The 27,907-nt window shown below is 36.8% G+C and overlaps 3 protein-coding genes across 4 annotated transcripts in view; 2 read left to right on the forward strand and 1 right to left on the reverse strand.

Moving 5' to 3' along the window:
• The first annotated feature begins 1,221 nt into the window (after positions 1-1,221).
• On the forward strand, positions 1,222-9,165 carry cipca (CLOCK-interacting pacemaker a). 2 transcript variants are annotated; one of them, XM_061743388.1, is made up of 3 exons: positions 1,222-1,346; positions 5,120-5,327; positions 6,510-9,165. In XM_061743388.1, exons 2-3 carry the CDS (start codon positions 5,136-5,138, stop codon positions 7,305-7,307), a joined length of 990 nt encoding a protein of 329 aa, XP_061599372.1. In that variant the 5' UTR covers positions 1,222-1,346; positions 5,120-5,135; the 3' UTR covers positions 7,308-9,165. The 2 variants fall into 2 exon arrangements, with proteins under 2 accessions (XP_061599372.1, XP_061599371.1); XM_061743387.1 differs by having other exon boundaries at positions 1,228-1,346; positions 5,158-5,327.
• A 569-nt stretch (positions 9,166-9,734) lies between these two features.
• Positions 9,735-12,353, reverse strand: zdhhc22 (zinc finger DHHC-type palmitoyltransferase 22). Its single transcript, XM_061743972.1, has 3 exons — positions 12,317-12,353; positions 10,872-11,426; positions 9,735-10,782 (listed from the first exon to the last, which is right to left on the reverse strand). The coding sequence occupies exons 2-3, from the start codon at positions 11,422-11,424 to the stop codon at positions 10,505-10,507; spliced, it is 831 nt and encodes a 276-aa protein (XP_061599956.1). The 5' UTR covers positions 11,425-11,426; positions 12,317-12,353; the 3' UTR covers positions 9,735-10,504.
• A 3,822-nt stretch (positions 12,354-16,175) lies between these two features.
• The window catches only part of tmem63c (transmembrane protein 63C), a 40,738-nt gene continuing 29,006 nt past the window's right edge, over positions 16,176-27,907 (forward strand). Inside the window, exon 1 of the mRNA XM_061743936.1 lies at positions 16,176-16,230. The gene's annotated coding sequence lies outside the window, so the exon portion shown is untranslated. The remainder of the gene's footprint in view (positions 16,231-27,907) is intronic.

The following is a 27,907-nucleotide window of genomic DNA, read 5'->3' on the forward strand; positions in this document are numbered from 1 at the left end:
GCTTGATTTATGGTTCCGCGTTAAATCGACGCAGAGCCTACGCCGTAGGGTACGCGGCGGCCGCTCTGCGTTGGTGTAACGCGGAACCATAAATCACCCTTAATGGGGATAACTTTTGTGATGACGTACCCGAAATATTGCTGCGTATTTTAGTTTGACCTATTAAATGACCTCTTCAGGCATTCCTGTCAAGTTTTGGATTGAAAAATGCGGGAAATTTTTCGCAGCTGCCCCACCAGCCCAACTGAGGTCCAGTAGGCTATCTTACGTTTTAAGACAGATTTAGGAGAAATCCAAAATAACTACCTGTCAACCACTTACAAACTACAATTATTCAGATTCAGATTCAGAAAACTTTATTTATCCCCGAGGGGCAATTGCAAGAACAACTGAGCATCAAGATGTTGAAAGTACCAAAAAGAATAATAATAATAGAATCAAATAAAAGCAGATAAATGAGGCAAGTCTCGTATGTACAAAATATATACTGTAAATATAAGAATGTCAAAAAAATGTACATGTAAATGTGTACAATGTAAATGTACATGACAGTAGTCATTTACATTTACGATATATTATGAACTCAGAATCTGATACACCTGTCTTTGTTGACTGAAATGCTGTATCTAATACATGTATGTATTTATTATTATTGTTATTATTATTATTATTATTATGTATTATATATATATATATATATATATATATATATATATATATATATATATATGTATATGTATATATATGTATATATATGTATATGTGTATATATATATATATATATATATATATATATATATATATATATATATATATATATATATATATATATATATACATATACATATATATATATATATATATATATATATGTATATATTGTTAGTTGTATTAGTTGTATTAGTTGTATTACCAAGTGGCAGAATTGTGTTTCTCAAAGTTGTCTTTTTTGCACTTGTTACAGACACCCAATTAAATACAATTTTGCAAAATAGAGTTAGTAAAATATCTCTGACCTACTCACCCATCAATATCAAGATGAGTTTAGATGATTTATGTAAATCCAAATTAAATAGTAATTCAGTTCAGAATAAGTCAGTATACATCTTTTATTTAACCCTGACACGCTTGAAATCGAAGTAAAGATTCTCTGAAAGCATGGCTTGTTTTGTCCAAGCATGAAACCTTTTGATATTATTTAACTTTTAACTTTATTTTTTACAGAAGAGAAGACGCCAGCATGAGTGGTTTTAATAGACCAGACGCGCACAAGACGCCACCATTCACCAGGGCACCACACCTTGGAATAGGCAAACAGGACCTGGAGAGGGATTCAGGCTTCTCAGGTTTGATAAAGTTGCATTCTTGGATAGTAATTGAGTTTTGTCTGTCTTTGTGGCACACTGAACAGAAGGGACACAGCAGAAATGAGTACACCCCTCATTAAAATATACAAAATTCAAAGTTGCATGACCTTTCAGAAATTTGTTTTTTATCAGCAATTTTAAAAAATAGGGACCAATTTTGATTTATACATTCAACGGCCTCCCTCCTTGAGAATTCCTGTAAATCATTATTCTGTGAAGAAATTATTCAAAGCATGTTCAAACAACAACAAACAACTTCATCTGACACCAGTAGACTTTTATTGTACAATATTTTTTTGCAAGAATGGCAAACAGCACAATTTGGGTCATTATTTGTTTTTCATTTTGTTTTTGTTTTTTGTCCATAATGAGCTTATTATGCCTGCTCAATTTATGTCTGAACAAATATACAGATGCACACAAATACACAGGTTTTGGACTGATGTTGCTAAGAAATATTCCATCTTCTGTGTTACAACAAAGATGGAAAAGAATAGACAAAGATGGAGGAATTGTTAAGATAATAGAAACATATGTTCATGAAGTATAGAAAGAGCTTTAAAAACACTATTTGAGCTGCTATGATAATCCTCCCAAAATGACACCACTGACAGCACACTATTAGGACCACAGTTGTAAATAAAGGATGGATGAGTGCTTGGCACAGGCATTTGTCAGTGGAAATCATTGACTACCTAATTTACCGTCCATGACAACTCAGACATCTCAAAGGGCATTAAGGTCAGAGTACATTCCTTTAAAGATGCACCGATTGCTTGGCATGTGACCAGAATAGGATGATTTTCAGCTTGACCAGCATGATCTCTGACCAGCAGAGCGGGCTGTCAGAAATCTGATTACTTTCAGGTCATGTAAACGCATCATGAGTGCAGGAGTTCAGCCATGCACGCTTGCAAAGTTTTTACTGAGTTAGGAAGACATAAAGTTTAATAAAAGAAATCAAAGGTTTTCTTTAGAGATACAGTGGCATTAAAAAGTATGTGAACCCCTGGAATTAGCTGTTTTTCTGTATTAATTGGCCATAAAATGTAATCTGATCTTCACCTAGGTTGTAGTAATAGAAAGATACAATGTATTTCAGCTAAAAGCACAATTATAGTTAACATGTCTTAACTGACCACGTCTATTTAACAATTACATTGTTTAAAAAGGTGACCCCATAAAATAATTACCTCAAGAACAAATAAATGGACTTAGTAATTTGCACACCTGCAGCCCAATTAATGAAATGAATTAGGTTAGTGTGGTTTAAAGATTATTTCATTGATAAAAGACAAAACAAATGTATTAAGTTGCTCCATTTTATAAGGAGCATCTGTTGGTGTGAAACACGCTGTGTAAAAAGATCTTTGAAGGCATATGGTTAGTGTTGTTTTTGGCAGTCTGTTTCAATTTCAGTTTTAGTCTAGTCTTTGAGTCAAGCTATCATTTTAGTTTTTATTAGTTTTAGTCACGTTCATACTCCTTTTATTCGTGTCAAGTTTCAGTCGACTAAAAGTCTGAGCATTTTAGTCTTATTTTAATCGAATAAAAAACTGATGACACTTTAGTCTGGTTTTAGTCAAAGATTGTATTTAGCCAAACCCATTTTACAATTCAAACAAGGTTCTCTTAATATTATATTGTTGTTACCTTATAGACTCAAGAATACATTAATTCCAGATACAGAAGACGCTCTAATTTGAGTTTACAACATATTTATTTTTTCCTGTGATTTTTTTGTGGCCGCGACTGGGATTGAGGAAGTGACGTCACCTAGCAGCAGCGACTAAACGAGAGGAAACAACTTAAAAAAATGTATTATGGATCTTTGTTATAACATTTCGTCTCCTCTAGTTTTGGTCAATAAAATTAAGACACATTTTAGCATAGTTTTTATTTTGTGATCTACATTTTAGTCTCGTTTTTATTCGTCTGCGATATTTAATTTTCGTTATTATCACATGACCATTATTTTCGTTGCGTCTCGTCTCGTTTTCCTCAGGTGATAAAGGTTTGTTGACGTTGTCATAATTTTCTTGACGAAAGCAACTTTACATATGGTCAAGAGTCATTGATCTGCAAATGCTTAGGAGTTATTAAGTAATCTCAAAGTGATGAGGCATCCATCAACCCCCAGTTGAAGGAATTGTTTATAAACCAAGGCAGTTAAGTACAACAGCCTGGAGCACTTTATTTTTGGATTGTGAGCGACAGAGTGGGAATATGTTGTAATCCTGTGCCATTTTGGAGACATTTAGAGTCATTATAGTCATTATAGTAAAGTTATATCATTAACATGTAGTTAAATATCAAGACAAATATTTATAAAACTTATATGTGTTTTGTAGTTCTTAGAGAGAGAAGATATATTATATTAAGATTGATGATGGTGATGATGTTGGACTTCATCTGGCTAAGACCACCACAGCAGTCCTGCAAAGAGCTGTTAGAACCACACGAGTGCTGAGGATATTAGGTAGAGCACTTTTATGGCATCACAAATGCCATTACTTAAAACAAAATACTGGTTGACAAGTTGACCCATATTCTCCAGAAACATGATATTAAAATTAATATTTCAACATCAAAGTGAGCTGCCAAAATCACATAAAAATGTCTCCATCAAAACAAAACCAAACATGAAACTATTGGCATGACCACGTATGTTACTTTGAATTTAATAGAACATCTTTGGTGGGTTTGAACAGCAAATTTTCCCACCAAAGAGCAAGATGTAAAATTGCTGAAAGTACTATAAGCTAAGAGTTGAACTCTGCAGAACTTTGTGCATCAGCAGTACATGTGCTGAATGGGATTGTGTGTATTATCAGCATACAGTAAAGGTGGATATACAGATTATTGAAACCAAATAAAAGATTTGAATCTCAGTGAAGAAATGAGTGCTGACTTTTATTGTATTATGTTCCTACAATGGGACATAGTACAATACACAATACATTAAGTTCCCCCATGACTTCAACGCCCACACCCTGGGTGGGGTTGGTGAAAGGATCTTTCTGTGTGGAGTTTGCATGTTCTCCCCGTGTTCCCTTGGGGAGCTAATGTGAGCTACCCCCACAAAAACATGCACACAGTCCTGGGCCATACACTGCCCCCATCTGGCCGGGATGATGGGGACAGATGGGGTGAGGAGGATCTGGCCGGAATAACGTGATCCTTCCACGCGCTACGTCTGGCCGGAGAAGCCCTAACCTGTCTGGTGAAAAGATGCGGCCGGTTCACTCTTCAAGTTAAGGAGGAGACTTGAGCTCTGTATGGCCGTCCCAGGATAATAATGGGAAAAAAATCTGGGATAAAAATAAAAAAAATAATAAAAAAATGTTTTTCACTGGTTTGTAGTCACTTGGATGTAAATGCCCCTCTTTAATGTTTCATTTTCACAGTAGCAATGCAAGCTTGGTACCTGTCTACTTGCACATATGTGTGTATAATAGCATTTACATTATTGGGAATAATGAAGGTAATTGACTGGGATCAAAGTCAACCCAAATCAAACCTGTAAATCTAGGTCACCGTCTGTGTGCTTTATGCTGTACTTCAGATTACCTGTATTCATAGACTGAAGGCTGACCTGGATCTGATTTAGCCCTTATCATAACATTGATGGTATCCTCTTCCAGTTACTTTAGAGATGCCTATCTCTTGTTGCCATGTTCTCATTCTCATTCTCTTACTTCTCATTTACCGCCCATCTGCGCACAATAAGGTCATTTCTTTTTTGCTTTCAGACATAATAACACCCATATGACCATCTTCTTATCATCAGATGCGAGCTCGGAGTACCTCAGTGCAGTCGAGGTGACAGACTCTGAAGACACAGGAAGAAATGGGTCAATATTCAGCCAGCAACCAACTGGTGCACAGGTGGCTGTGGTGGGAGGCTCGTACCCTGGACTGTCCCCAATGATCATCATGAACAACTTTGTCTTAAAGCAGGTAAAAATCTTCATGGCACTCTTTATTTCTTGCACCTTGAATTGTTTAACTGCCCTGTATTCTCTAACAATAGAGAAAGGGGGAACAGTTTCCATGTCTCTTAAATCTGACTCTTAAAGGGTGTTGAAGATGGATATAAATTTGCTAAAAAATTAGTCATCTCAACAGATACCCGAGTACGAACATAGTAAGTAGGAGTGAGACAATTTTAACTGTACTGAGAGTATTCTGCTTTCCCTTTGTCAAATTGTTTTTTTAAGTATTGCCCAAAAAGTGGGTTTTGTTGCTTGTACGTTTAAGTTCATGTCGTGAAACAAAAACATTTAGATAATATAACCCATAATGCAATGTAAAAACCAACCACTGATTTCACTTTTTCTTAGCTTTGAAATATTTATCAGCATTCATATTCAGCGTTGGCCTGGATAATATTTGTCTATTATTGAAATGTCCACTGGCTACACCAGAATCCCAGAAATGTTTCCATAAGGCTTGGAGGGAAAGTCATTAGCCAACAAGTTCCCAAATGGTGTAAAGAGCTTCTAGTCTTTTCCAGCTTACTGTGTTTTTCCTGTTGTTTTTTTGTTTTTTTTTAGCTGAAAACCTGAGTTTATTTTGTCAGTTCAGGTTTTTTTTTTTTTTTTTCTTTGTCATTATTGTGGAAATGTAGTTGACATGGTCTCGATAAACACTGTAGTCCAGGGCTATTCAATTGGCGGCCCGCGGAAATCTTGGTGGAAAGTGGTGCTTTGTCATTATGGCGTGTTTTATTAAAAGTAGGTCAATATCAATTTCATTAAGTTTGCTCAATGCATGGTTTCAAAATGAACTTGCATTCAAAATAATATTTCTTTATCTGAATATTATATTTAACATTCACAATTACTAAATCTGGAGACAATTAATACATAATTCATATGTAAACTAGATATATTCAAATGTATAATACAAATGTATTATATTTACATAAGTCTTCGTCTTTGAGTGCAAAATACATTTTGAAAACCCCCACATTTTCAAATTGTGCGGCCCTCTCCATACAGTCCTTTTGCAGATGTGGCCCCCCGCCGAATATAGTTGAATACCCCTGCTGTAGTCTGACAGGAACTCTCATCAAATGTTTTTCATTGGGTTTGGTTGTGTGATAAATCAAAGCATGATGTGAAATTATATTTTCTCCAGCCGTCCTCTATGGATCCAGCAGAACAACATTGGGGCTTCCCATCACCCCTGGAAGTGATGCCCCAGTCACAGATGGTTCTTCTTCAACCCATGATATCAAACGGCAATAGTAGCTCTCCAAAGACTGGCCCTGAAAATTTGCAACGATCCAAAAGCTACATGCCCAAACTCAAGTCCTATCCCAGAATAGCTCCGCACCCCGTGGACACATCCACGAAGAGGGTGGGATCTTCAAAGGTGAGGGCGGGTTTTGCATCACGACATGACCGGCGACAAAGGAGACACGATCATGGCCATAACCTCTATAGCCCCCCCAGCCCGCTGCCAGCACTGCAGACGCCTCCCCAAACCATCTCAACTTTCGAAGCAGAAACCAACCTAACGCAGGCAGCTGAGAATCAGGACCAGTTCCTTGATAAGTCTCTGACCCCGCAGGGAGAAGATACTTCTCTGGCCACCTACACAGATGAATTCAGGACTGTTCCAGATGACAACAGAATGGATTCAGACAAATATGAAGAAGGCATCTCCGTGCACGGTAACAAACAGAAGCGTTTTAGCAATACTTACAACATTCTCAACAAGTCTGGCTTACTGGATATTACAATGCGCACAAAGCAGCTAATCAAAGAGAATAAGCGCACCCAGGGCCTGCTGCACCAGCTACAAGATCAAACCGGTCTGCTGCTGGAGGCTCTGAGCAGCGGGGATCCGCAGCTCTGGACTAAACTCCAGCTCTCTCTGCAGGACACGGAAAAAGAACACTGGGGGGCTAAAATGCAAAAAATAATTTCATGACATGTTTATGGTCAAAACCAGTAGTTCTGAAACTGAATTTGGGAAGGTCAGCCAGAAGGTCACAAGATGTGTTACTGATTGTGAAAAAACAAATATCTCAAATCAGACAGGAAGCCAGAAACATTTCGAACTGCTAGTAAATTGAAGCACAGCCATGGTTAAGAAGTGGGAGTGTGTGGAAGCATGCCCGCATTTGAAACCCTTGCCTATAATGAACATTCTTGCCTCTGCTGTTGCAAAATAACAAGTGTCTCTTGCAATAGGGCTATGGCTTATGTTGTCATATGCCTCATTTTCGCATGCCTTACTGCACACATGAAGACACAGGTTGATTCCTTATACATGCCATTAATGTTACTGCTGTACAGAAAACATTAGTACATTAGTTTGCTCTTTGATCAAATAGAAACACACCTTCTTTGTTGGGGAGGGACCCGTTTTCAAACAGGAGCTGCTTTAGACTGAGGCTAAAGGAGCTGAGCTTGGTTGGGAAACTGTAACCTGTAAATAAAAATATGGCTTTTAAAATGCTAAAAGTGGAAAATTGTTTTTGTTGTTGAAAAATGTGTGCTCTTTTCCAGTTTGTCAGCTCTCTGTTGCATAATTTCTTCTCTTATCAGCCCCTTCTACGTCTTGTACTGTAAAATGTGCCCCGGGTCATCACAGATGTTGGCTTTTTCCCAGAGGACAGTTTTCCACTCCCACACCCGATCTGAAATATGCTCCGGCACCGCAGAGAGCAGTAGCTGGTTTTAAGCTAGGTCACTTGTGTTTTGAGACTTCTAAAAATGTAAGTAATGAGATCCCGAAGTTCCTTGTGTAGTCTTGCATTATTTTTAAAAGCAATTTCTTAAAGGTGGTGACCCCCTTCTCCTTTGCACCACTGAAGGTCTTGGCCGTTTTGCGATGTTTTTTTATCCAGAGTCTTGTTATTGAACCATTATCAGTAAACCTTATTTGAATGGAGATCTTCCTCCAATTTTTTTTTATTTATTTTTTTTTACTATTTGATATTTTCCATTTTTGTCGCCTACATTCAGACTCTTGAACTGTATCGCTATTACCAAATTGATAGCGCATACTTATTGATTTTTTTTAGAAAAATGTATGATTTAGATTTCTTTGTTCTTTTTGTTACTATTGGCATTTAAATACAAATTGTTGCATTATTTCTTTTATATTGTCTCAACCCGTTGGAAGTGGGCTTATGATTTAACTGTTTTGCTTCAGTGTTATTTATTTGTAATAATGCAATAAAAACTAGAGAGATGTTAATAGTGTAACCATATACTGTATGGTTATATGGATTTCGCCAGCCCAGTGGTGAAGTTTATTTTGTCTTTTTTTTTTTTTTTTAGATGCCTGTGAGAATTGCCTGTATAGAAATGTAGCAAGTGAGGTGATGTAGCCATATAATTGTCTTTCCCTGGCATTTTTTGCTGGTACTTTCATTCTATACTCTAGCTACTCAGTGTGGTGTTGTACTCAACTGAACATTTTGGGTAACAGAACAGTTAGTTGTCATAAGATTACCGACTTGTTTAACAAAATAAGCATTGTGTCTTGAAACATTGTGAATATACATTTGTGGATGCCCGTGTTTCCAGTATGTTCATGTTTGTTCTTTATATCAGTGCTTGATTGCCGCAAATTCATGCATTTCTTTATACATTTCTTATGGAAGAAACTTGAATGTATTCAAGATATCCAATGGCAAGAGAAGTTTATTTGTATAGCACATTTCATGTACAAGACAATTCAAAGTGCTTGAATTGTCTTCCCACTCTTTGGAATGGCCTTCCAAAGAGTTAATATGGGTTTGTTTGTGTGTTTGTTGTTGTTTTTTATTTGTTTGTTTGTGTTTTATTATTATTATAATTATTATTATAAAAGAGACCATTTCTGTGGTAAGATATTACCATAGGAGTAGCTTTATAAAAACCTTGAGTAAATTTAAGGTCTAAGTAAGATTTTGTTTCATTTGGAAGAACAAAATTCTACTGGCACAATATTCTATAATAATTTGTCTTTGATAAGCAAAGAACAATCAAATATGCCTTGGGTTTAAAGAGTGAAATAAAAGTAAACAAAAAGTTGTAACTATTTATTTCTGTCTGTCACAGTGAAGTTTGCCTTCTGTCTTGTTTTTATCAAAAGCCATTTACTTAAACTGATGAGGATATGTCACATTTTCTTAGTTAAGGATGTGTGTTTCATTATTAAAAAATAAGAGGAACTGCTTTGTGTGATTTGAATTTTTTTATTGTTGTAGACAAGTAGACAAAATAATCTTCAAAATTATATCCAAAGCCCAAAATATCTTTACCATGATGCCAAATTTCAGTACATGTTGCTACAGCAGAAAAATACAAAGTTAAAATGTTCCAGTGCTGTAGGTTCTATTAATAACAGAGTAGAAAACCTCATTTTTGCAGTTATTGATAAGCATGTTAGACATGATCTCATGGCACACTGTGAGTTATAACTTGGATAATATAATTTACATTTTCTCTAAGCATTCACATAAATTAGTTCATTTCTGCACTTTCATTAAGCAAGGCAGTTTGAGTAGAAAAACATCATCAGACTTGGCACATAAATACAACACCAATTTGTAAAGCCTGGCAGTTTGTGCTGCAGTCGTACATTTGATAGCCCTTAATGTCAAAGTGAACACTAACACTTTTTTGTGATATCACACTGTAACTTCCAGTAAGAAAGAGTTTAAAAACAAAGCTCCACATTGATGCAGGCTTTTTATGTCATAGAAAGGTGTGAAAACATGCAAAAACAAAACAAAAAAACTTAACATGATGTAAAAACTTAATGCATATAGAATAGCTGGAAGTCCAAAATTACCAACTTTTTTAAAGATGTAATAATGCTGCTCACTTGAACATTGCTTTGAAGAGGTTAAATAAGTACATCTAAGTATTATTTGTTCTTAATATTGCTTTAGATAGCCACTTAAAGGTTACACTTGAATACTATGTTCCTATTTCACAAATTTGCCCTTATGGCTTTTTTCCTTGAAGGAATGTATATTATCAGTTATCTATATGAGTAATGACTTTAAACATCCAATAGCATCCATGTAAAATTTAGATGCAATCACTGCAGGGATCCTAAGAAAGTATTTCTGTAACATGAGCTTTTTGTTTGACCTATGAGTAGCGCTTACTGTAAGTAGTTACAGATCAGTCTTGTTTATGTACGTCTGAGTCTTCAGAGGATGTCTCCACTGTCTGCACAGGCAGGATAAGGCCAATGATCCAACGGCTGCCAAAGACATCCTTTAAGTTGGCTGTCCAGGCTGTGTAATTCTTCACAAACTCCCCTCTCTGCATCTGACACCAGGTCTGTCCCCGGGCAACCAGCAGCACCTGCTGGCAACAGAAACCTGCAGATACCAGACCAATGCCCAGCCATACGTACAGCATCAGCACCAGGAACAGCTGCAAGCCTGAGATTGTTCCTGTGAGGAGATGTTGAGAAGGATGAAATTAACACCTCAGCAAGACAGGAGATGTGACAATTCATCAGCGTTATATGGGAAAAACTTACCCATGAAGAAGTATCCAGTTGAGAGCGGGAGAAGAGTCAAGAAGGTCAATGGGTTCTCAAAGGATATCGAGTACTCCACTGTTAGAAAAGCAACACCAAGAACCAAAGAGTACAAACACGTGCATGATGTGTAGATGCAGAACATGATAAAGTAGCGCATGTTTTTGTTTCCGATGCAGTTTCCAGTGAAAAAGCAGTGGTGATCCCTCTTGAGAATGACTTTCTTGCACAGTTTGCAGAAGTGACGGCCGTTCAGGAGGTAGTGAGCGTCCACTTTGTCTGAGCAGTGTGGCGAACACACTGGAATCACAGTCTCTGCACTTTCAGCCGGATAAATAATAGTCATTATATAATTCCCCAATGCGTTGAATGTCAAGAAAAGAAAAACAAATGTATGAAAAGTTGAAGATCCCCTCAGTGATGAGTCTGGATTAGGGAAGATTGTTGGGATGAAGAGGCAAAAGTGCAAGATAAAAGTGACTCCTGTAGCTATGAAGAAGTATGCAGGTGCTACAGTGTTGAGCAGTCTCAGTTTTAACATTCTGGTGAACATATCTGCGTGAGAGAGACAACACAAAGTCAGAAGTAGTTATTCCTGCATTTTACATTGGCTTTACTTTTCTTGCAAACAAAGTGAACACAAGGTATTTAAAGTTGTATGCGATAAACCTCATTTTTTTGCTTATATGCATCAATTCCTTGCATTTCAGGCCAACAGCAGCCCAAATATGCTAAGGATACATTTGACAAGACAAAACATTAAATATAAAAGTAAAGCAAAAATTTAAACATCACTGCTTATATATCATTGTACATAAAAGGTTCAGTAAAAGCATTTTATTCATAAAATATGACTTCAAGTTAAGAATCTTAACTCTTTCTTCCAGACAAAACCTTAACCTGAGATTTTTTGTTTATGTTTTAATGAGGTGCTCACCTTTACATAATATTTAGTAATTGCCAAAAGAATATATACATGTAGAAATGAATACACAGTTAGGTTGGTGGTTGTCAACAATGAGTATCCTACAAAAATTCAGTAAAGGGAATATTGAGTCTGCTGATGAAAAGAACTACTTTCTCAGTAAATTAGGGTCTAGGGACTCTCAGGGGCCATTGAGAATACCAAGAATATCCCATCAATCTGTCAGTGATCTCCTAACCTAGAGAAGAATTAAACGAGTAAATCACAAGATGTGAAACTGTAAAAAAAAAAAAAAAAAAAAAAAAAAAAAAGGATCTCCCACAGACACAACAACCTGAATCTTTAAGCCTAAATCTTTATTATTTTTAGTCGATAAACAAACACAGGGAATTCCTTAAGGCCACAGCCAGTGGATGCCAGACTACATTTAAGATATGATTGCAGTTTGAACTCCTTTGTGTTTGTGGCGTTATCCAGTTTATTCCCGTCAACGTGTCTCCATGGAGACGCATGTGCCTACCTGGAGATGAGAGGAGCTGTCCTTTCAGCACCACGACGCTTCACACGGAGCCCTGCGACCGCTTTATGCACGCAGACAAGACGCTGCTGTCTCCGAGCCGTGGATGATTTTCATCACCGGGGGGGTCCACTCATTTGTCTACCGCCGTCTGGTGGTCCGGATGCGTCCGTTCGTCTGTTGCTTTTATTTGCATATATTCTGGCTCTTAGTGTTGTGAGTTTTAACAAAGCTTTCACAGTGACAGCAGTCAACCTCCTTAAAGTCTGGTACACCAATAACAGCACTAAGTGATGGAAACTATGGAAGTGATTGAATGCATGAAATGGTTGGGTTTTCCATTTAAAAAAATTCCAATGTTCAGGAATTTCTGTTACAATATTTATTTACAACATTTTTGTCATTAACATCATCAACAATCTCAATGGTCTTTCTCTTGCTTCATCCTCAATCAGCTCTTCTTTTGAACTATATCATAGTAAGGTAATCACTTTTCTCTGCCTATGCCCAGAACTAATGCTTTGAAAAAAACAGTAATGTATAGAGCAGTCACACACTGGAACCATCTCCCCCCATGTATAGTTGCAATAAACAAGATGTCAGGTTTTAAAAGAAGACTGAAGCAGGCTGTAGTTCAGAAGGAAGTTATGATCGGTCCGAGGTATATATTGTGATTATTGTGCAAATTGTATGTATATTATATATATTATAAATTTAATAGTAAATATATTCTAAATCTCTGTAGGCTATGAGTGTATATATAGTTTAGAAGTATGAGTATATTATAATGTATGAGCATATTATGATATGTAATATATATATTTATACTTCTATAAATAGAGGGATCGGTATATTATAAAGTCGTTGTAAACTATCTTGTTCATAAGCAGAACAGATCTGGTAATAGTAGCAAATATTGCTACTTAAGATGTGGATGGTTGGTTACTTAATCTTTTATTTTTGGTTCAATTTATTATTTCAGGAATTGTAGTGAAGGTTTTTCACCCTTTTTGAGTTGGATTATTGTCATCTTTATTGTCATGTTATTATATTATTATTATATTATCATCTTTTATATTATCTTTTGTATGTCTATGTGTGGACCCCAGGAAGAATAGTCTTCCCATGGCGAAGACTAATGGGGATCCTTTTAAATAAACAAATAAACAAATTAGGGATTTTTATTTTAATCATATTATATTTATTCATGAATTTGTTTATTGTGAAAAGACATATCTTAGAAATTAAACTTAAAATGAAAAAAATGTAAAAATATGGAGGAAATGGTCCTATATTATAACAGACCATTTACCATAGCAAAATATTAATTGGTTCATTTATGCATAAGTAGGCATTTAAGGCTGAAGTATCGCATTTTTATATGATGTCTATTCTTTTAAATAGATATCTTACTACATCACTATGCATCTGACGTTGAATCTTCATTATCTGGGTTCATATGTAAAATCTTAATTTGGTAATTTAAGCTTTCAAATGTAGCAGCAATATTTTCCTACTAGTGGCATAGAAATTTTAAATGATATTAAATGGATACACTAAGTGCATGTGTCTGTAAAATAAATGCATTTACACAAAAACACAGATTGCTGATCATATTTAGAATGTTCAGAAAACGTATTTGTTCATTCTTGCTATTTGGGCAAATTGTACCCTGTAGCTTAAAATCATATCATGAAAGAGCTTTCCAGTAGGTGGCAATACATCCTCAATTATTTTGCCTGACATCATGGAGGTTTTCAGTTAGGGGAATACAGATATATTAAGGGAGCTTTAGCAAAACAAAATGAAATCACATTTTGTGCTTTTAGAAAATGTGTATGTGTTGCAGCATTTCAGTTGCAGTGAAAAGAAGTGGCTTACATCATCCACTCATTTGGTTTGACATATGAGCATGATAGCCAAATCCAACAGCGGACCTTTACATATACTACTCACTACTCTTTTGAAGCTTGAACTGTGGTCACAGAGTTCCCCACCATCATTAATCCCCTCTTCTCTACCTGTGATTGGGCTATGAGTTTTACATGCAAGCGATGGCAGTATCAGTACACCATCCTCTCCACATGTTCTATGTTTATAGTACTGAGGACAATGAGAATCTTTTGTTATGGGTTCTATCCAGTATATGAATATATCTTTATAACAGCACAGTGTGTAAAATGCATTTGAATAACATTAAGTTACCTGAGATCAAACATTCATCAGCTGAAAAGAAAAGGAAGGTAAACAAAACAGTGTACTGATGATGACGTGATGTTGTGAAAGCAAATACCGGGAAGTGGAATATCTACTATATTTGCTAAAACAAACTATTCAACCATTTTCTTAAAACACCCACTGAAAGATAAACCAACAGCCTACGGAGTAGATTTTCATTCAGATTATTGTGTGATCATTATATGTAATGTTAGGATGAGTTTATATTTTTTACATTGTGACCAGCTTCACTGTTTACCTTTTTATATATGCTGACTAGCTGTAGGAATCTGTGCTTCATTGATGAGTCAGCCAATTGCCCTGCCAAAGCCCTGCATCATGTTTTTCTTCATAAAAGATGCAACCCTACTGCAGCTGATTAGTTAAAAGCAAAACTGACCTACAGTGGTTAATGCAGCAATATGCCATTTTCCACATGAACAGTTTCGGTGCCCTTTGGCATTGATCCTGCAATTGTCTGTAGAACCAGTGCTGTGCTGGACGGATACATAGCCCTTATTCCAAAACAATTAATTACAACTGGTGATGATGTTGGAGAGAGCTGTTTTACATGGCTTGTTCGAGTGTTCAGCTGGGTTGAGATGAGATGATTTGCAAGGCCAAAGCAAGTGAATAAAATGCTCTGTTGCCCCGTGGAGGTGGGCTCTGTCAGCTTCCTCCAGGCTATATTGCATCGGGGATCCACAGTAGGGATGGGCAGTATGGACTAAAAAATGTATCACGATAATTTCTGGCATTTATCCCGATAACGATAAAAATGACGATAAAAAAAATACCAATTCAACTCCACCTTTTCAACTATAAATCTATCTCGCTCTCAGATCCGCCATGTTTGTTACATAAAAACGTCATCAACAGGAATTTATCCTTTTTTCTTTCTTTCTTTCTTTCTTTCTTTCTTTCTTTCTTTCTTTCTTTCTTTCTTTCTTTCTTTCTTTCTTTCTTTCTTTCTTTCTTTCTTTCTTTCTTTCTTTCTTTCTTTCTTTCTTTCTTTCTTTCAGGCTCATTTCCTTCCTTCCTTCCTTTTTCCCTTCCTTCCTTCTGTCCTCCTGCTCTCTCCTTCCTTCTTCCCTTCCTCTTTTCTCCCTTCCTTCCTTCCTCCTTTCCTTGTTTTCTCGCTTCCTTCTCCCCTTTCCTTCCTTCCTTCCTTCCTTCCTTCCTTCCTTCCTTCCTTCCTTCCTTCCTTCCTTCCTTCCTTCCTTCCTTCCTTCCTTCCTTCCTTCCTTCCTTCCTTCCTTCCTTCACGTACGTTGTGCGTGGATTTAACGAAGAACTATAAATCAGGCTTTACACAAAAAAATCATCAACGGGAATTTATCGTTTTTACCGCGAGATGACAATTTCTTATCGTGAGGAATTTTTTGACGGTATATCGTGAACGGTAAAATATCGCCCATCCCTAATCCACAGCATGAAATAAAAACTGTACTTGATTTTAAAAAAATGTCAATGCCGTTTCCTTAGCTTTAGTAAATTAGCACTTTAACCAAAACAAGCCATCAGCTATGGGCAGTGTATAAAAATCTTGGTGCTTGTAGACGCTCCCTTAGTAGCAGCGAAAACAGGTGAAATTGTCAGATAGTCCCTGAGCAGGTGGGAGTTTCTCTGGCTTGTTGGGTAAAAGAAACAGCAGCATCCTCATCACCATCGGACGCCAGCGATACAGGAAGCCCTATAAGGTGAGCTGTTTGCATTTTAAACCATTATTCTGGGAATAAAAGGCTTTGTCGCGCTTCTTATGTCGCAATCGTCTTTTTTAAGTTCGACCCAACGCAGCGGGGAGGAGGCAGACTGAGCTGCAGCAGCAAATGTCCAAAGAGATGACACAATTGTTTCCATGTGATATCAATGTGAAAAAATGAAGTGAATGTTCAAAAGTTGATTGTTCGGTATGAGGCATTGGCGGATGCCGAGGAGGATGAGCATGGTGCTGGCAACGTGTCAAGCCTAAATTATGGTTCCGCGTTAAATCGACGCAGTACCTACGCCGTAGGGTACGGCGTATCCTAAGCGTAGGCTCTGCGTTGGTGTAACGCGGAACCATAAATCAGCCTTAAGACTGTTACACCCAAACCAGGTGGTGCACCATTTCTCCGACTCTTAACACGCCTATTATTTCTCGTGGGGTCAGCTGCGTAGCAGCTTTAATTCTCATTTTGCGGTATCATTAAAAACATAATTAAAAAAGAAGAAATATTTGAGGTTTCCATTCATACTGTGATCATTCTACATGTCCCCTGCTGTTGGCCGTCTGGGCTCTGTTGGATTTTCAGACACAAAGCTTTTACTCATCATCTGACCAAGTAGTTGACCTGTTGATTTGTTCTTCTTGCATATTCATTAGGTGTAACTTCACGGTTACCTTTTAAAACAAACTTTTAGATATTATTATAGAAATAAAATGAGGTTGTATCTGTTTTTATATTTCATCTACTGTAACTCTCTTTTGTGCTTAATCTGATTGGATATTTGTGGGGTTTATCTATAAGGCCTTGCAATTCTAAATACATTTTTAACTGCTGATATTTGTACAGGACAGTGATGAAGAGAGATTGCCTTAAAATGTACTAGATTTGGTGTGGATTTCTGACATTTTATCAGGTCAAAAAGAATATATCAGACAATCCTTATAGCTTCAAAAATGGGTTTCATGTCGGCATAAGTCTTATTAATAGAAGTGGGAAGTTATATTTAGCTCACCACATCAAAAACAGATGTATGACAATGATGGGTGTTGGTATTGTCCATTGGGGAAGAGTACTTTTATATTTTGAAAATAGCGAGATTGTGCTTTCAGTGAAAACCTGTCAGATTCCTGCCTGGGATTATAAAGTTTCACCAACCCTTGTAGGTTTACAGGCTCCAGATCACTGCAGATGCTTTAAACGAAAGCATCTCAACTCTAAAAATGGGGTAAACAGTTGATTGTAGGGGTGGGCAAAAATATCGATATGGCAATATATCGCGATACTTTTCCAGCCGATTCAATATCGATATTCAAAATTTGAATATCGATTTTTTTTTTTTTTTTTTTTTTTTTTATCCCCGATCTTTTTCCCATTATATCACCCAGTGCTCCTACCTAAGTGACAGTCCTGGGCATTGCCACTCTCTACCAACCCTGGGAGGGCCCTGCACTGAGCTCAGGTTTTATTTCACGTTTTATTTCATTTTATAATTAATTTTTTATATAACACAATTGCCTGTCCTTAAAAAATGAAAAATAATGGACAGAGGTTTATTTATTTATGGATTTATATCTATACTGACTGATCACTGTGCCTGTCCTTGGTTTTAGTACCATCTTTCTTGTGTTTATTATCATTTGCCACATAATTAAAGCAACCTCATACTAAATTTAATGTTAATTTCATATGATGTAAATAATATGAAAAACATATAAAAAATATGTTGTAACTTTAGCTTGTATAGTTATAATAAAACAATGTTTTGACTCAGTTTGTCCCATGAATTGTCACTATAATCTGATGAACGTGCAACTCGGATTTTAAGATCCATCACTATCATCTGATGTACATATATACAACTTGGATTTTAAGATGTGTAATGCATTTTAAAATGTTTCGGTGAACTATGTAGAACATAATAATCGGGATATCGCATAATCGGGATATCGCAATGTGTATCGTATCGTGGCTCAAGTATCGTATCGTGAGGTCCTTCCCAATACCCACCCCTAGTTGATTGTTCCCTTTTGATTGTCATTTTTATAACCTTTTTGATTGAATTGTCCAGTTTGCCTGTTTGTTTAAACTGTTTCATAGCCGAATGCCAGACAGACGTCAATGAGCGAATTATGACTTTTTAAAGTGTTGGCAGTGTTTTCCCTCTTCTTGAGTGTTTATCCAATGACTATTTAAACCACATTATGACTAGTGCGCTTCAGCAGTTTTTCATTATACAAAAGCAAGAGTGTGCACTCACTTACGCAAGCTGATCAACTTCAAGTATCACAGCGGCATACACATTTCAGAAAGCTTGAAGCTCAAATTTTGAGTATTAAGATGGTTATGTTGTGCTAGTGCAGCACAGAACAGCAGCAGAGCATGTGGGCAATATTGAGAGTCGTAACAAAGAAATCTGTAGTAAACTTAAGCTCATACCTGTAACGTAAATCCATTTCATGTCTTCACATACTTCATTTTGCTTGGTTCAGCACCTTGAGCTGAAGGACAGCTCCAGCTACACAAAAAGATCATCTGTAGCTTTTTGATCTTCCACTTTCAATGAAAATAAGATATTTTTGTATAATGTGCTCTGTTTAACTTGGAAAGTATGAAAGGCAGGCCAGGTTTTCACATCCATGTACCACAAACACATCAAAATAAATATTTCCCATTAGAAAACTGCTACAGTGATTCATGTTTTAGCTACCAACAAGTTATTGAATCTTAACTGATGCACTGATGGTGGTTAGCACGGAAGCCTCAAAGCAAAAAGGTTCCAGCCTCGACTCCCTACAGGGAGGGAGATATGTGTTGATATCAATCTTTGTCAGAAGGATTACATTATGTGTCTGCATCAAGCCAAGCTAAACAAGTAAGGAGGTGGCTGAACCCAATAAAATTGGGTTAATACCTGCCCAATATATTATTGAAATCTAGAAGGATAGTAGGGAACTACCATACTTGAGGAATAAATGCAGTTGGAGAAAAAAAATATTTGATTATCATGATTGGAGAGCACTTAAACGTTTGTGAAATGTCTTTGAAGAAAATCACTAGTGGAACTTACAACAATGTTTGATAGTGAAAGTGATAACAATTTTGCACACCGGGTCTTAGGACTAAATGGTTGTCCAGCCTTAAAAGATATTTCTTGTCAGTGCGGCCAATGAAAAGAAAAAAAGCTTTAAATTGCCAGGGAGCACAATGGTTGGATTCTGGAGCACTGAAGTGATGCACATCTAAATCAAGCTGTTGGCAACAATCTAGCTAAGGATTAAACTGGAGTTTCAGAGAAATCCAAGTATACATGTGCAACGAGACTAGATATTCTGCCCTAAATTTCTTTTTTTTATTAATGAAGTATCCATGTAATTCTAATGAAGCATTCATCAATCTCTATCTAAGACAGTCATTATTGAGTGAGGTGGGTTTGACTCCGCAATGCTAGGTGGGGCCGCACACACTTTTGCACTGGCGTTCTTCTTGTTAGTTCTTTGTTGTTCGTCTTCTTCTCTTACTGTGTTGATATTGTGCTTTTCGCGGTGTCATCCCCTCCGGAAGGGGGAGTCCCTAAAGAGTCACTAGCTCGGCTATACATGTCGTAATAACTCGGATTAGGACCACATTATCTGGCACCAATAGCTCCATCTCAAGAGCTATTGTTCGGTACAACTACAATGACTTTTAAAAATTAGATATCGGTCAGATTAAGGCAACAATTCGACTTTCTGTTAGTGCATGCAAATGTACTCAGTGGTTCAGGGAAGCATGATACATCAGGTTCACCCATGGACTGGCCACTACAGAGTCCAAACCTTAACCCCATTGAGAATTTTTGAGATAATAGAGAAGACTTTGAGTCTAACTTGATCCTGGAGAAAAAAAATAAAGCAGCACAAGAGACTTCATTTCATGTTAAAATCTAAGTTTCCATTCAAATTAAAAAGAAAAGATGTTCACTTTTTGGGAGCATAATCTAACTGAGTCAGTCTTTTGTCCCTTCTATCGGTAAAAACCAGCTAAAGCAGCTTTTGACTCCTCTCCCAGTTATCTTTTGTGACCACTGTGTGTTAGTTTTACACCACTATGATGAATTTAGCTCACAGACCTACAGTGGACAGAGGTGATTAAGAGACTCAAGAAAATAATGAAGAAAGAGAAAACAAGAAGGTGACGTAGTAAAATCAACAAGAGTCATTTTCTTCAATATCTTAAAAGAAACGTAACCTATATGCTTGTATGGGTTCTGACCGAGCTAAAAATGACAACAGTTCATTTGTGCTGCTTTAATTAAACTCTTAATGAAAATAACTGTAGGGACACACTGTGACTGTGAAACAAAATATTATTCTGAAGACAATTACCTTTTTTTCCTAATCAGGCAATGTACATACATAAAGATTTCACTTATACTGGTAATCTTAGTATAAGAGTTGGATGTACAGTAAGGAATGGAGGTTGCCTCACACTTGAGCCTGAATATGGGAACTGAGAGGAACAACCCACGCGGCTGACAGCTTGGGTTTGGTGAAAAACAACACTGAGACAGTTTCCTTTGCTGTTGGTAAGATGTGTAAATTTATCTCAGAGTAATAGTTAAAGCATTAATAGGCTTGTGTGTGAGAGAGACAATTCCATGGTGATTGCATCATCTGTGAGATGTATTTCTGAGTCATCTCCCCAGCCACACATGTCTGGCTGCTGGGTATAGATGAAGCTTTCAGAAAATACTTTGATGAAACCCTTTTGACTGGAAGTCAAACACAAAAAGAGGGTGACAATATCATATTTGGCAGTGAAAGCTTAATTTGTATTTCACATGTCATTTAACCAGCATTTATACACCTCAGGCTTTCCTTTCTTCTTTTTTTATGTATTTTTTATTTCAAAGTAGGCTCCCTGATATTTGACATTCAAGCTGTGAACATTTCTGCAGTTCCACAGGGGTCCATCACAGCGATGCATACGCATGTAGCATTGCCACTGATGTACGCAGACTCACAAAAAGCACCATCTAATCCACCATGAGGAAAAAGCATCAGAAAGTCATAGTTATGTGTAGATACAATCTTTCATCATCACTTGACATGCATTTTATTCTGAGTAGGGGTGGGTAAAAATATCAATATGGCAATATATTGCGATACTTTGCTGGCCGATTTTCAAAATTTGAAGATCAATTTTTTATTTTATTTTTTTAATTAATTAATTTATTTTTTATTTAAATAATAAATTATGTTTCAGACGGATTGTAAATCCAGTATGACTTTATTATATACATGGGCTTAAATAATATTGTTAATGTTAATTTCATATTGTGTGAATAATTTTAAAAACATGCAAATATGTTTTAACTTTGGCTAGTATAGTTACAATGAAATGGCATGGATGATTTGAATTACATTGTTTTGACTCAGCTTGTCCCATGAATTATCACTATAATCTGATGTACGTGCAACTCAGATTTTAAGATGCATAATGCATTTTACAGTTTTCAGCAAACTATGTACCATGTATAACATATAACATATCCTTCTGAAGATCCTTTATGTTTACACTGTGTGGACTGGTAGCCACATCAGATATATTTCACTTTAAGCAGTCAGAGAGGTTCTGTACATGCATCAGATGTTTGTAGTTCTGGGTACAACATCATATGGTGAAAATATTTTTTGCTTAGCCTTGGGAAATAATAAAGATGTATTGATCTTTAATAAAAGCATGTATTTCTTGCTCCGTATCAGACTTTGTTTAGTTGAATAGAAATTCTTTTGTTTCTTGATTTGGACTGAACCAACAGTCTGGTTGAAAGTGAGGTCGGGCTTGTATCAAAGGAAATAAGGCAGTGTTTTTTTTCATTCCTGGTCCTCAGGTACCAGTGCCCTGTATGTTAAGAGTGCACTCACACTACCCATTACATAGCATGTCCATGGATGATTGATCCTGAAAGTCAAGCTTGTTAAGCTCATGTGAGTGGTCCAGCTCAAACGCATGATTCCTGGTGCCTGACATGGTTTGAAGAAATGTGCTTGAGCATGGAATGTGTCCCCCACAATTAACATAAAGTTGTTATCTTGCTTAATTCAGAAATTCAAAAATGTAGGGCTGTATCTGACCACAAAAAACTCTAAATTAGCCATATTCTTAGTAGAGTTTTTATTATTATCTGCAGTGATCACCATACCACTGATACACATCTGCCACACATCTGCCACACCGTCATCAGGTTCCCATCAAGATCTGTACAAACCCGTTAATGACCCGTTCATATGACCCAGGTGTCTTGGAGCAGAGATACATCTAGAACATGCAGGGCAGTGGCGCCTGAGAACCAAGATTTACTTCTTTTCTTTTCGGCTGCTCCCTTCAGCGCTCGCCACAATAAGTCATCCATTTCCATCAACCCCTATCCTCTGCATCCTCTTCTCTCACATCAACCAACCTTATGTCCTCTTTTACTATATCCATAAATTTCCTCTTTTTCCTCCTCTCTACCTTCTTCGACCCACAGTTACCCAATTGCCATCAGCACGCTGCAGGTTAATGGCACTGGTGGCGGTCGCTTTTAACCCGGGCCTCGACCGATTTGGTATGGAAATCAGATTTCATGTACCGTCATAATTTAGCCATTATCTACTGTACAAATGCTCAATGTAGAACGTGAAATGATTAGGTAAATAATCAAAATAAATTGTCATAAAGCAGCCAATAACAATAAAAAAATCTTCCAGAATTCCTAAGGCATGCAAAGAAGATCAAGACAAGTTCTCGGGTTAATAAACTGATTAGGCATCATCTGACGCACATGTTAGATTCAAGCATCACTGCTGCCTGTTGGTTCCTAATGAGGTACAGTCTGTACCACACAGCAGCAGTCAGACAGACGCACAGCACACCCCTGGGTTCCTACTGAGCATGTGCAGCCAGACAGGAAGCGGGTGTTCAGTTAGTTAGCCCACACACATGCATTTGGAGTTATCACTCCAGCTGTCTTATGGCTCATTCAGCCTGAGTGGGGGGGGTGCTGCATTGAGCTACACACCTCGGTGATCTGTGTTTGCTGTGCTGTGATGGAGTGAACGCCCCTCCTCTCTTCTCCACTGAGCAGGTGGTGAGCAGATTGCGTAAAAACCTCCACCCATTTTCCTCCTCAGGCTGAGTCTGATGAGGGTTACCCATCCAGACATCAAACAACCCCCACCAACCCGAGCTGTCATAGCATGGATTTGTCCATGAGTTCAAAAGTTTCACACTGAAATCTAGTATGAAGCAATGGATGCACTGGAATAACTTTAAAGCAATCAGGGAATCTCAATTAATTTACAGACTCTCAGGAGCAATAGTGTCCCCTTCAATATCTTATGTACTCTGTGTTCAGTGTAAATGTTGTAAATCAAAATGTCTGCAGGTAAGTATTTCTATTCTTACAGTATATATTCATATAGGGCTGAACATCCCTCACTCATATGTATCCAATTATTAGGTGAGATGATAATATCAAAAACTCTTTACACATAACTGTTTGATGTGATAGAAGCAGTTTCATACAGTTTTATCATCAAATACATTTACATATTTATTTTTCATCTTAAATTAAAACACTGTATAAATGCAGCATTGGTTAACTATCTTTCGGTTGTATTTGTTTTTCTAATCTAGTTTAAAGTTTTTTCATAAATGAACATGGTAATATTGGTTTTCTTAGCTTGTTGTTTATCAAAACATTTACCACAACAGTATTAGTATCATCTCGTACCGCTGCACTCAGGGACCCCGATGTTAAATTTGTTCATTAAGATGTTTCATGTAAGCCCCCAAAACAAAAATAACTTGTGGGTGTCACTGTAATTTGAAGCTCTAGCTATCTTCAACTGTAATTCTTGCAATATCTGTCCATGATCATTTTATAAATAACAGACAATTAGGCCGCGCCTGCTTCTATACACTGGCTCCTGTCTGACTGGTTGGTTGGTTGATCTGATTATTTTTCCACTCTACTCATGGGTACGGGTATTTTTTACTGATGTTAATTTAAGTTCAATACTTGTATTTGTTGTGGATTTTTAGCTTATAACTGTTGGCCTCTCTAAAATCGCTTTATAGATTTTAGTTAGTCATAGAGGCTTTTCATGTCTTGTCCATCTGTGGAACTGCAATAATGATGTTTCCAGGATTATCCAGACTAAGTGCTTAAAGAGATGGTTGAGATGGTTTAAATCAGCAAGTTGGGTCCTTTTCAAACACTTATGTTATATATTATATATATATGGCCTATATATATTAATGATGGCAGGATCCAGTAGAAATGCTTTTTTATTACAGTGAGTAAATACTATACTTTGGTGGATATGAAATCAGTGCTTTTATGTACAGTACAACAACAGTTTTCATGTAGTCTGTACCAGTACAGTTGACATCGCAGGATTGTTGTTTACATCATAGTGTATTTTCGTTTCCAGCTGATTTGACTACAGATCAGCTAAAATACACTACGAACCTTTAATTTCCAGTTTGACTTTAGCTACGAGTTAAACTTGAAATGTTGTTTATGTAGTATAATCTTAAACTGCAGCTACATTAGCCACATGCTAACAAAGTTACCCCAATGTGTTCAAAATGGCTTAAAAGCAGTTGTTTGTTTTTTCTTACATTAATTTACTTAATTTTCAAATATTTTAAAGTATGAATCTTTCATGTACATTGGATGGTATTTTGAGATGAGGCAAAGAACAATAATTGTATTTGCTTACAGCAGAGTACAAACCATTGAAAAACTGTCGTTTGACTTTGTTTTTTTATTTCATAGACACTGGTGAGGATTATAGTTGCAGAGGTTTGAAAGTCAACAGTAGCTCACATCTTATTTATGACTAATTTATCTGGAAAATTCCTGGCTTATTCCTTCAGGCGGGTAATGCATTTTTCATCCAATTGAATGTTTGACCATGGAAGGAAGGGCATTGGTGGTCTCATCTGCCAAATTCTTTATGGTACTTATTACATTCCTGTGCAGTTTTGAATTTGAATTATATCCCTTGTGAGAAAGTTTAATTGAAAAAGGTGCCATATATCATATAAGAGATTTGTATATAATGGTAGGTGTCCAACATACTGTACCTTCATCCAAAAGGAACAGAGAAATGTATTCATTTATTTTAGCTATTCTATTCTTTAGCTGTTCTTTAACCAGGAAGGTCCCGTTGAGATCACAGATCTTTTTCAAGGGAGTCCTGACCAAGAAAGCTTAAATTAAATTAAAGCTTTCATTAATTACCTATTTATTTTCTTACTTATTTACCTATTTATTTTTTAATGTTGCTTCTACTGCCTTAGTGCCCATAAGTTATATTTTATATTAACATTCATTCATGCTGTTTTTAGTATGTTTTACACTCCTTTTAGTTCTGTTCATATCTTGTTTATTGTTTCTTAGTTCTCAGCTCCAGTGTTCTCCTCATGGGGGCCCTCCACGCCGGGAGCCTGGTCTGCCTACGGGGGACTGTCATGGCCTGGATAGTTGGGGGTCCTGGTGTGGTCCCTCTCTGTTTGGTCGGCGTGGTCTCTGTGGCGGCGTCCCCTGTAGTCATGGGCTTGAAAATGGGGGAAAAATCAGGGATAAAAAGAATTTAAAAAAAAAAGGTTTTGTAAACTGTTTCAGTCCGAAGGACACCAAACTGAAAAGCTTTTTCCCACACGTTTTACGATAGTGGGGATGTGTACAAGTCCTTAGAGCATAGTTCAGTTGAGGATACACCGAGGTAGGAAGAGAGCAGACAGAGAAAGCCTTTATTAATCGGCAGGTTTCCAGATCAGGCCATTCACCCGGAAGTATAGTTTGCAGTGCTGAGTCTGGGATTTACACTCCGTTATAAAGGCAAGGGAGGCGTGGTAAACTGAGTCAAGCTTATGCAATATATGGGCAGGGGCATGCATATATAAAAGGTCCCCATAACCCAAAGTGTGAAAAATGTTTCTGTAACAAGTCTCTTCCTTATATCAAAAAAGAAACACCCATTGTTTCTGAAGTAGAAAGCAAGTTATAGTCACAGTTTTGTTTATTTTTTTTACAAAAGAGTCAACATGTGATTTATGAGTCAGTTTCATTGATTAAAACACCCAGGTATTTAAAAGACTTAACAACTTCAATTACAGATCCATCTGGAGTAAACACTGAGTGAAGATTATGTGCCCTTTTCTTACTTTTGAAGAACAGCATAAGTTTAGTTTTGTTTGTATTGTAACAAGGTTTCAGGTCAGATAGGTTGCTGAGGACAACTTTGAAAGTACATTGTAAAAAGTCAACAGCTTGTGCAAGTGTTGTGCAAATGCACAAGAAAAAATAACCATATCATCAGCACACAGGTGGTATTTTGTATCTCTAACATCAAGGCAGACATTATCCATATAAATAGCGAATAGGAGTGGACCAAGAAAAGAACCTCTTTGGGACACCCCTTGTAATTGACAGAACATTAGAGCAGAGATGATCACACTTGACACTTTGAGGTCTTTCAGAAATATAAATGCACATTTCTGTACCTCTGTAACTGTAATCCATTTCTCGTTGTCTCACTTAAGATGTGTATTCTCTTGGATCCCACACCAAGAGTTAACAAAATCATACAAGCGGGTGGGTTTATGTATTCCATAAGAAATGGTGAGATCTTCAAGTGAACTTTAAAGTGTTCAAAAATTCAGCTCTGTGCGCTCAGAGCAGGGAGGGTTATTGATTAGAGTTATACAGCCTTCCACTGTCTTTATTTTCAGGCTCTCTCTACATGAATATTGATATTAAAAGGTGTAGAAGTATTTTTTATTCTTTTTTATTCTTCCAAGTGAAGCTAAGATTTGTCATATGAAATGTGAATTCAGTCATTATTATTAATGCTAATAGTGTAGTGTAATCTTTTATTTTATTTTAGCTGCAAGATTAATGACTCTGTCCCAAGCACTTTTATCAGCACATCCTAATACTCTGATAACTTAGTAAAATGCTTTGATAAAAATACTATGGGAGTACAATGTTCCTTTTTAAACATGTCTATACACCTCTATTGGTATTAGGTGGTTTTAGAGAGTGAAGTTAGCTTCTCCAGTCCTCTCCATCTCATATCCGGTGTCCCTTTTTTTTTTTTTTTTTTGATCAGTGTTGCAGTTTTTGTGCTTCCCATTTCTGAGGTGCACCACGATGGGAAAGTGGGTGGAGAAAAGGATGGGGTGGCTGGATAAGTCTACTTTGATTTTGGTTTGTGACGTCCCAGCACTCCACTAATCTGAGTGGCTCTGAGGCCACCAGAAACAAAGTGACAGGATTGTTTTATGTTGGGATTTTTTGAGTTTGTAGTCGTATCACAAACCTAAATATATTCTCTCAAGCATAAGATTTATTTTTTCCCTTTTCACTATGCATCTCCCCTTTTAAAATTTAGTGTCTTATAAACATGAACTTGCTTGTTGTTTCCACGCGGTTGATGAGTCCCCATATGTGACTGACATATGTACGTCCCCACAATGTTAGCAATACGTGCATGCACACATAACACACACACACACACACACACACACACACACACATTTACCTCAGCTGTTTTTTCTGGTGCAATGAGCAAATTAGCTTTTGCGATCTTGCTTTTTTTTCTGCTTTTCTTACTCAAACTCAGGTGTATTT

The sequence above is a fragment of the Cololabis saira genome, chromosome 16 (assembly GCF_033807715.1).
Source record: "Cololabis saira isolate AMF1-May2022 chromosome 16, fColSai1.1, whole genome shotgun sequence".
In the NCBI taxonomy this organism is placed as follows: Eukaryota; Metazoa; Chordata; class Actinopteri; order Beloniformes; family Belonidae; genus Cololabis; species Cololabis saira.

Bases quoted from the DNA above. Each gene is read 5' to 3' on its own strand.
- cipca (XM_061743387.1), top strand. From the start codon at position 1,241: ATGAGTGGTTTTAATAGACCAGACGCGCACAAGACGCCACCATTCACC. The intron at 1,347-5,157 runs GTTTGATAAAGT...TCTTATCATCAG, and splicing joins GAGGGATTCAGGCTTCTCAG to ATGCGAGCTCGGAGTACCTC. The intron at 5,328-6,509 runs GTAAAAATCTTC...TATTTTCTCCAG, and splicing joins ACAACTTTGTCTTAAAGCAG to CCGTCCTCTATGGATCCAGC.
- zdhhc22 (XM_061743972.1), bottom strand. From the start codon at position 11,424: ATGTTCACCAGAATGTTAAAACTGAGACTGCTCAACACTGTAGCACCT. The intron at 10,783-10,871 runs GTAAGTTTTTCC...ATCTCCTCACAG, and splicing joins AACTGGATACTTCTTCATGG to GAACAATCTCAGGCTTGCAG.